This window comes from Argopecten irradians, chromosome 2, assembly GCF_041381155.1.
Source record: "Argopecten irradians isolate NY chromosome 2, Ai_NY, whole genome shotgun sequence".
In the NCBI taxonomy this organism is placed as follows: domain Eukaryota; kingdom Metazoa; phylum Mollusca; class Bivalvia; order Pectinida; family Pectinidae; genus Argopecten; species Argopecten irradians.
The window spans coordinates 11,404,851-11,414,285 of record NC_091135.1 but is presented as its reverse complement, the minus strand read 5'-3'; the positions used below and the strand labels follow the sequence as shown (position 1 = coordinate 11,414,285).

Sequence of the window (9,435 nt, the reverse complement as noted above, 5' to 3'; positions counted from 1 at the left end):
AAATCAGAGTAACAATTGCATATAAGTAGAAAGTGACACCCATCTTTAATATCATTAGCATTACAGACCTCACACAACCTTTGAATTCTCTGAAGATTCCTAAATTTCCATTGTCCAATATTTAAGTTATGTGAATTTAGCCTTAGACGTGCAATATTCTTCTTATCTGCATTATATATAGGTTTCGTTAAGTAAAATTGAAGTGTGAATTTATCTACAAGATGTCTATAAAGAAACCCCTTCGAAATTGTTTGTATACTTGAACTAGCTCTTGTCTATACATACCGTAAAATTTCTTCTCAATAATTTCATAAGAAGCCGTATCATCTACCGTCGTATCATTCCAGAGATCTGTTAATCCTAATTTATTTAACCCGCCCCATATGTTTAAAATCCAACTGCCATTAGGTCGGATTCTGTCTTCGTAGTAGGTTTTTAAACACAGTTATTTAAGTTACGAATATTAAGCCAGTACTTAATTACGTAATTTTCTTAATGTTGACAAATGAAATCTTCCAAGTTCGCAATATACTTATTATTTCAAGTGCTCTTTTTTACCCCTTGTGATTTTTACAAAAGAATAAATGAACTTTGTTTTTATCTAAGGCTTTATGAAAACCCCAAACTTCCGCACTATAAGTCAATACACTGTTTACATATACATGTGTCACACAGACCATTGTGTGCTTATGTTGAATTGATGATTTTTCAACTTACTATTGATTGCATAATAAGCATTGTTGCCTTGTTCAACAACATGCTTTTGAGTCACAGAAAATGTTCTATCATTTCCGTCATACACTCGTGCACACACCCCATCTCACACTTACCACCTTACTTTTACTCATGTTCATCTTCGTTCACATCGCATCATTGTCATTTATTATTGCAGCGCTAAATTATCAAAAAATCCTTGACATTATACACACCACATGCACTCCCTCTCTCCATTTTTTTTAACTCAATGAAAATATATATCTTTGATAACTAATTTCCTATAAATCTCAACATGATACACGATCTTACTCGAATTTGTCTCTTCTACTGTGTTGCAATTCATTCCGTATCTGAAATAAAAAAAAAAAAATGAAAAATGGATTCTCTTCTCGCGATATTAAAAGTTGATTGGGTAACATTATCAAGATATTTTCAAAATCTTTAACAATATTTCAACTGCGTCAATAGACTATGTGCATGCATTTGTAGTTTACTGAAGTCGTAGAATAGTTGGTAATATCACTCTAACTTATATACTATTTCTATTTCGTAGAGAACGCTATTATGTTTATTATTTAAAGCGCTGGTCTGGCGTACCTCAAGGGTCAGTCCTTGGCCCTACCTATTTATCTATATGTATATTAACGATATTCTTGACGGCGCTTCCTCCTTATTTTCATGCCACATATTTAAAACAGAACCATTATTCAGCATATTTTCCGATGACCAAAATAGTATACATTATAACCTTAATTTGATCCCTTTGTAAAGTAACGTTCTGACTATAGGTCACGTGTCCTTAAGTTGCTCCCGCTGTAACGTAAAGTCCTGAGCTCAACTCGACTTGCGCTCTTCTAAATAGAGAAGTCTTCCCAGGAGATCTACCAGTCTATAGACGAGAGAACTTCCAGAAGTAGAAGAGCTACAATCGAGTGAACGGTTTTTTTCTGTGAGGCGTTGAGTCTGTCATAAATCGTTAAAAACGAGGTATTTTCATCTTAAAAATTTAGGGTGATGGAAATAACATATACGGCTATTCTGAGCAGAGGGAATTACTTGACTTTGTGATAATATTATTTTCTTTAAGAAAATATTGGTTTTGTCAAATTTTGTGAATATTCATACTTATAAGACAACCACTTTGGAAAATATTGCATTAGTTTGTCATGTGTATCTGCAAAACAATTATGTTAAAATCGTTATTTGCATCCAATAACTATCTTTGATTCACAATCGCTCAAAATCAAGCACATCACCAATTATTATTTCTTCAGTTTTCAACTATGGTATGATATCGAACGCGTATTTAAAATCTATGTATTATAAAGAAAAAAAGTTTGTCATGTGAAAAAAATGACTTTTCACCAGACAAGGTTTTTAAAAGGACTCTATAAACTTAATTTTGTTACCATTTTGACGCATAATGTGCCCGTTCGTTCCTGTTTGTTTGAGCCCTGCCATCCCAGTTAAACTGAAACCTGTCGTTCCCGTTAGTCCAAGGCCTGACATTCCTGTTTGTTTGAGCCCTATCATTCCCATTGGTTTGAGCCCTGTCTTTCCTGTTAGTCTGAGCCCTGTCTTTCCTGTTAGTCTGAGGTCTGTCTTTCCTGTTAGTCTGAGCCCTGTCTTTCCTGTTAGTCTGAGCCCTGTCTTTCCTGTTAGTCTGAGCCCTGTCTTTCCTGTTAGTCTGAGCCCTGTCTTTCCTGTTAGTCTGAGCCCTGTCTTTTCCTGTTAGTCTGAGGTCTGTCTTTCCTGTTAGTCTGAGCCATGTCTTTCCTGTTAGTCTGATGTCTGTCTTTCCCGTTAGTTTAAGCTCTGTCTTTCCTGTTAGTCTGAGCTCTGTCTTTCCTGTTAGTCTGAGCCCTGTCTTTCCTGTTAGTCTGAGCCCTGTCTTTCCTGTTAGTCTGGGCCTGTCTTTCCTGTTAGTCTGAGGTCTGTCTTTCCTGTTAGTCTGAGCCCTGTCTTTCCTGTTAGTCTGAGGTCTGTCTTTCCTGTTAGTCTGAGCCCTGTCTTTCCTGTTAGTCTGAGCCCTGTCGTTCCAGTTAGTCTGAGCCCTGACTTTCCTGTTAGTCTGAGCCCTGTCTTTCCTGTTAGTCTGAGGTCTGTCTTTCCTGTTAGTCTGAGCTCTGTCGTTCCTGTTAGTCTGAGCCCTGTCTTTCCTGTTAGTCTGAGCCCTGTCTTTCCTGTTAGTCTGAGCCCTGTCTTTCCTGTTAGTCTGAGCTCTGTCTTTCCTGTTAGTCTGAGCTCTGTCTTTCCTGTTAGTCTGAGCCCTGTCTTTCCTGTTAGTCTGAGCCCTGTCTTTCCTGTTAGTCTGAGCCCTGTCTTTCCTGTTAGTCTGAGCCCTGTCTTTCCTGTTAGTCTGAGGTCTGTCTTTCCTGTTAGTCTGAGCCATGTCTTTCCTGTTAGTCTGAGCCCTGTCTTTCCTGTTAGTCTGAGCTCTGTCTTTCCTGTTAGTCTGAGCCCTGTCTTTCCTGTTTAGTCTGAGCCCTGTCTTTCCTGTTAGTCTGAGCCCTGTCTTTCCTGTTAGTCTGAGCCCTGTCTTTCCTGTTAGTCTGAGCCCTGTCTTTCCTGTTAGTCTGAGCCCTGTCTTTCCTGTTAGTCTGAGCTCTGTCTTTCCTGTTAGTCTGAGCCCTGTCATTCCTGTTAGTCTGAGCCCTGTCGTTCCTGTAAGTCTGAGCCCTGTCTTTCCTGTTAGTCTGAGCCCTGTCTTTCCTGTTAGTCTGAGCTCTGTCTTTCCTGTTAGTCTGAGCCCTGTCTTTTCCTGTTAGTCTGAGCCCTGTCGTTTCTGTTAGTCTGAGCCCTGTCTTTCCTGTTAGTCTGAGCCCTGTCTTTCCTGTTAGTCTGAGCCCTGTCTTTCCTGTTAGTCTGAGCCCTGTCTTTCCTGTTAGTCTGAGCCCTGTCTTTCCTGTTAGTCTGAGCCCTGTCTTTCCTGTTAGTCTGAGCCCTGTCTTTCCTGTTAGTCTGAGCCCTGTCTTTCCTGTTAGTCTGAGCCCTGTCATTCCTGTTAGTCTGAGCCCTGTCTTTCCTGTTAGTCTGAGCCCTGTCTTTCCTGTTAGTCTGAGCCCTGTCTTTCCTGTTAGTCTGAGCCCTGTCTTTCCTGTTAGTCTGAGCCCTGTCTTTCCTGTTAGTCTGAGCCCTGTCTTTCCTGTTAGTCTGAGCCCTGTCTTTCCTGTTAGTCTGAGCCCTGTCTTTCCTGTTAGTCTGAGCCCTGTCTTTCCTGTTAGTCTGAGCCCTGTCTTTCCTGTTAGTCTGAGCTCTGTCTTTCCTGTTAGTCTGAGCCCTGTCTTTCCTGTTAGTCTGAGCTCTGTCTTTCCTGTTAGTCTGAGCTCTGTCTTTCCTGTTAGTCTGAGCTCTGTCTTTCCTGTTAGTCTGAGCCCTGTCTTTCCTGTTAGTCTGAGCTCTGTCTTTCCTGTTAGTCTGAGCCCTGTCTTTCCTGTTAGTCTGAGCCCTGTCTTTCCGTTAGTCTGAGCCTGTCCTGTCTTCTCCTGTTAGTCTGAGCTCTGTCTTTCCTGTTAGTCTGAGCTCTGTCTTTCCTGTTAGTCTGAGCCTGTTCTTTCCTGTTAGTCTGAGCCCTGTCTTTCCTGTTAGTCTGAGCCCTGTCTTTCCTGTTAGTCTGAGCTCTGTCTTTCCTGTTAGTCTGAGCCCTGTCTTTCCTGTTAGTCTGAGCCCTGTCTTTCCTGTTAGTCTGAGCCCTGTCTTTCCTGTTAGTCTGAGCCCTGTCTTTCCTGTTAGTCTGAGCTCTGTCTTTCCTGTTAGTCTGAGCCCTGTCTTTCCTGTTAGTCTGAGCCCTGTCTTTCCTGTTAGTCTGAGCCCTGTCTTTCCCGTTAGTCTGAGCCCTGTCTTTCCTGTTAGTCTGAGCCCTGTCTTTCCTGTTAGTCTGAGCCCTGTCTTTCCTGTTAGTCTGAGCCCTGTCTTTCCTGTTAGTCTGAGCCCTGTCGTTCCTGTTAGTCTGAGCTCTGTCTTTCCTGTTAGTCTGAGCCCTGTCTTTCCTGTTAGTCTGAGCCCTGTCTTTCCTGTTAGTCTGAGCCCTGTCTTTCCTGTTAGTCTGAGCCCTGTCTTTCCTGTTAGTCTGAGCCCTGTCTTTCCTGTTAGTCTGAGCCCTGTCTTTCCTGTTAGTCTGAGCCCTGTCTTTCCTGTTAGTCTGAGCCCTGTCTTTCCTGTTAGTCTGAGCCCTGTCTTTCCTGTTAGTCTGAGCCCTGTCTTTCCTGTTAGTCTGAGCTCTGTCTTTCCTGTTAGTCTGAGCCCTGTCTTTCCTGTTAGTCTGAGCCCTGTCTTTCCTGTTAGTCTGAGCCCTGTCTTTCCTGTTAGTCTGAGCCCTGTCTTTCCTGTTAGTCTGAGCCCTGTCTTTCCCATTAGTCTGAGCCCTGTCTTTCCTGTTAGTCTGAGCCCTGTCTTTCCCATTAGTCTGAGCCCTGTCTTTCCTGTTAGTCTGAGCCCTGTCTTTCCTGTTAGTCTGGGCCCTGTCGTTCCTGTTAGTCTGAGCCCTGTCTTTCCCATTAGTCTGAGCCCTGTCTTTCCCGTTAGTCTGAGCCCTGTCTTTCCTGTTAGTCTGAGCCCTGTCTTTCCTGTTAGTCTGAGCCCTGTCTTTCCTGTTAGTCTGAGCCCTGTCTTTCCTGTTAGTCTGAGCCCTGTCTTTCCTGTTAGTCTGAGCCCTGTCTTTCCTGTTAGTCTGAGCCCTGTCTTTCCTGTTAGTCTGAGCTCTGTCTTTCCCGTTAGTCTAAGCCCTGTCGTTCTAGTTAGTCTGAGCCCTGTCTTTCCTGTTAGTCTGAGCCCTGTCTTTCCTGTTAGTCTGAGCTCTGTCTTTCCTGTTAGTCTGAGCCCTGTCTTTCCTGTTAGTCTGAGCCCTGTCTTTCCTGTTAGTCAGTCCTGTCACTCAGTCTGACCCCTGTCATTCCAGTAAAACCATTCTTATGAAATTTCCTCAAGCTGTTGATGGTAGAACAGGCTAAGGTCGATTTTCAGGCAACATCGTTCAAAGGTTGAAGAAAGTACAACACTTTTCATTTCTTTACAGCATAACTTTTATGAAGAAATAAAAAAACCATATCACTACCACTGGTGACCTTCATAATGGCAAGGATATATCATCATCGTCCTTGATAATGGTTTTCAAAATGACTGCCAAAAATCACCTTTTCTTTGCCATATCTCATTATATATAGCAGCCACAGGGACCTGGCACTTTTTTACCCAACAGTATACATACTTTTATATTATAATATACTATTGGTTAAAATATTTTGTGCCGGATCCTGTGATAGCAGCTATGTCCAAGAAAAATAAAAACAAAGTTGTGATTCTAATGGTTTATTCAATATACACAAAATATTTTTTCCCAATGCATTGTCAACCTAGTTTTCACATTTTTATTCCATTAACAATGTTTTTTTTGTATGATTGATATCAAAGAAAAAGATTGATTCAATAAACAAGAAAGCTGTGTTATGCATAAAAACAATAGATAATTAGACATACATTATTGTATATCATAATGGCTAACAAAATGCAGCATAATTATAATCTGGTCAGCATGCTATTAGCAATCTGGGTCAAGGACACACGAGATGCAGGTTTTAGAGTTGTACGAAAACTTAAGCACATTAGAGATATAGATCTAAATCTTGAAGTACATGGAGAAAAAACAACAATCAGGGGCGAGTACCTGGCAACTGCCCGACGAATTCTTCAAAAAATTTCCTAGTACAGAATTAACGGAAAAAGTGTAATGTCCTAATCTAAAATAAGTTTGATAACAGTAATATACATGCATGCAAACAGCATACATTCCATACAGAATTAAGGTACAACATTCAAATATTGGAGTGTATTACTCTGCAGAGATTGACTCCTTTTTGTAACCTCTCCTCTTGGTATGTCCAGTACAACTCTGTTATTAATTGTGCTCAAGAAAAACGTCATGTAACGTAAGATTTTCTGCACCAATTTCTTGAACACACCTTGTAATGTCACCATGACAACACGGTTCCCAGCACTGTGACACAAACATTCTCCTCGTCTCCTGTCACCATAACAACACGGTTCCCAGCAGTGACACAAACATTCTCCTAGTCTTCTGTCACCACGTCAATTTTGGGTCTGCTTTGTATTTTTCATAGTCCTCCCTTTTGAAATATGACAATTCTGTCTCATGTTCTGAAAAAAATATCACAAAATTATTCATTCATTTCATCTTTCCTTTGTATCAACAACAGATTTGATAGTTTTGGTCTTATGCACAGGCAACTGAAATTGACTCGAGGAATCAAAAAGGGGAGGGGCACTTAAAGGGGCATGGGCACTTATTGAGTCGAATACGGTAATCAAAAGGAATTAAATCATACTTTCCACACGATGTTTTAGTATCTTTAAATCACTAAAAACTTCAACATCTTTACTACAAGAGCAACTTCACTCAGCATTTCTAATCTAAATATGTCTCCTTAATGAAACTCACTGATTCCACTGTCGTGTAATGTGTCACTGGGAGATAAAATCAACTTTTCATCTTGGTCGGTGTTGATGCAAGGATCACTTGTCTGAAAAAATATCCAAATATGGTATCATCGAATTCTCCTTTTTCTTAACGCAATAGTAACAAAATTGCATGTTATTAATATACAGATGATTTTACTTTTTATTTCATATTTTATTGTAAAATATTAATACATTAATCAAAGTTATTACACTTACTGTATATAAGTTCTATAGAAAGAATACTATGATTTCATGGCTTGGGTTTTAGGGGCCGCGGTGGCCAAGTGGTTAAGATGTCCCAACATATTACCACAAGCCCTCCACCTCTGGAATGCGGGTTCGAATCCCATGTGGGGCAGTTGCCAGGTACTGACTGTTGCTCGGTGGTTTTTCTCCAGGAACTCTGGCTTTCCTCCACCAACAAACCTGGCACGTCCTTAAATGACCTTGGCTGTTAATAGGACGTTAAACTAATAAACTAAACTAAATCATGGCTTGGAAAATGAAAACAAAAGAAATTCTTTAAAATTCCATTCATCATTCAACATTAAAGGCCCACTACATTTCTGGAACAAAATATAAAGGTTCTTAAAAATATTAACAACATCAGAAGTATATATACCAATGGCCTGAGGTTAAAACACCATAACATATGATAACATCTGACAGTCATTTCGCTGTTTTGTCGTCTGGCGCAGTGATAGTCAACAGTATTTGGGATGACGGCAGGAAACATAATGTGACCCATGTTATGGAAATTAACATTTTATTTATCATCTAATTTTGTTTCTTTAATTAAGAAAACAAACTGACTAGTATATAAACAGCATAGGTACTGTATGTTCTCTTAAAAGTGCATACCTTTGATCCATGGGCTTGATGCAAAATTTTCATGGTGTCTGAAAACAGAAATTGGAGAGGCATCAGCTTATTCATGTATATTGTCCCTATCATTCTGATCTTGTAAGAATAGTTTTGTTATGGTATTTGATGCACATTAACTAACACAGGAAAGGCAACAAAGTGAAACCAGAATGCGTTTGTTAGCCGGGTGCAGGAGTTACAATAAATTTAATACCTGCTTCTGCCAGGGATCGAACTCGGGACCTCTGGATTACTAGTCTGACGCTCAACCGATTGAGCTAAAGAGAAGTTCTCTCTAGCCAAGTGATATATTGCGGCTAGTATTGACCAGGGTTACATATATATTTAGCGACCACCTCTGTGAAAAGACCATCTGCTTACAATTTCCCTTGTGTGTAAAGAACACTTGACTATAGAGACTACTTATCTCTTTTTCCCTGGTTGTCTTTATAGACAGGCAGTGATAGCTTATCCTTGATTACTTTATTTCTAATTAATAAAAAGATATTGTGCAAAGTTTGTCTTAGCTTTAGTCAACAAGAGATTCCACAGGGATGACAGACAGCCAACAAATGATAATGCTTACCATACTTAAACGTCCTAAACGGAGGAGGTATGCCTGGTTTTGTTTTTAAATCTGAAAAAAAATATATATAATGGCACCAAAACCATCAAATTCTATAAATTTAACTCTTATGTAAAATGCGATTCATTGGTTTCAACAGCTATTATAACATAAGATTTGTCCTAATTAGTGCAAATGGCTTTATAATAAAGGAAAGTTACATTTTGTCCTTTGCTATTATATATTACAATACAACTGTTTGGATCACACACATATATATATATAATGCTTCACAATACCATATTTTTAATGGCTTTGATATAGTCCTTATATAATTTTCGATGACAACGTCACTTTTGATGCATAACATTACATTACTGTGATAACGGAACGATTAAAAAATTGGAAAGCAACTTTATTTTTTTCCACAAAGAATGGGAGAAAAATAATTAAACATGGGTATTTCAAATGATAATCTGATAATTAATTTACCATTATCGACTGTCTGCATAAATGTTTCGACCGTTTGCGAGAAGTCAACATTCTGGAATACAAGAGGTTTTATGTTTCTGTATTCAAACGATCTAATCAAGCGCACTGTCAATATACCGCAAGGAAGATCGGATGCCATTTTCGTCTGACAGAAGCCTGTACGACAACGTGTGCAGTCTACTTTCTGTTCGTTGAAAAATTGTTCGATTCGGGATCAGCGGAAAGCTTAAAAAAATTCCGGAATTTCATTCAATTTGAGGATAAAGGGTTAGGATGTCTTAAGAATGCGTTACTTTTAACACCTATAATAGCACCAAAGATGA

General features: G+C 39.6%; 3 protein-coding genes across 4 annotated transcripts; all 3 read right to left on the bottom strand.

The window, feature by feature from the left end:
- Positions 1–2,122: 2,122 nt before the first annotated feature.
- LOC138316439 (micronuclear linker histone polyprotein-like) lies at positions 2,123–3,355 on the bottom strand. Its single transcript, XM_069258134.1, has one exon. It carries the CDS (start codon positions 3,353–3,355, stop codon positions 2,123–2,125), a length of 1,233 nt encoding a protein of 410 aa, XP_069114235.1.
- A 101-nt stretch (positions 3,356–3,456) lies between these two features.
- Positions 3,457–5,863, bottom strand: LOC138316438 (axoneme-associated protein mst101(2)-like). Its single transcript, XM_069258132.1, has 3 exons — positions 5,850–5,863; positions 4,188–5,402; positions 3,457–4,150 (listed from the first exon to the last, which is right to left on the bottom strand). Exons 1-3 carry the CDS (start codon positions 5,861–5,863, stop codon positions 3,457–3,459), a joined length of 1,923 nt encoding a protein of 640 aa, XP_069114233.1.
- Positions 5,864–6,008: 145 nt separating this feature from the next.
- On the bottom strand, positions 6,009–9,319 carry LOC138314451 (UPF0538 protein C2orf76 homolog). Of its 2 annotated transcripts, XM_069254798.1 has the most exons (6): positions 9,113–9,319; positions 8,642–8,692; positions 8,053–8,090; positions 7,172–7,253; positions 6,785–6,870; positions 6,009–6,730 (listed from the first exon to the last, which is right to left on the bottom strand). In XM_069254798.1, the coding sequence occupies exons 1-5, from the start codon at positions 9,249–9,251 to the stop codon at positions 6,794–6,796; spliced, it is 387 nt and encodes a 128-aa protein (XP_069110899.1). In that variant the 5' UTR covers positions 9,252–9,319; the 3' UTR covers positions 6,009–6,730; positions 6,785–6,793. The 2 variants fall into 2 exon arrangements, with proteins under 2 accessions (XP_069110899.1, XP_069110898.1); XM_069254797.1 differs by having other exon boundaries at positions 6,009–6,870; positions 9,113–9,318.
- Positions 9,320–9,435: the final 116 nt, after the last annotated feature.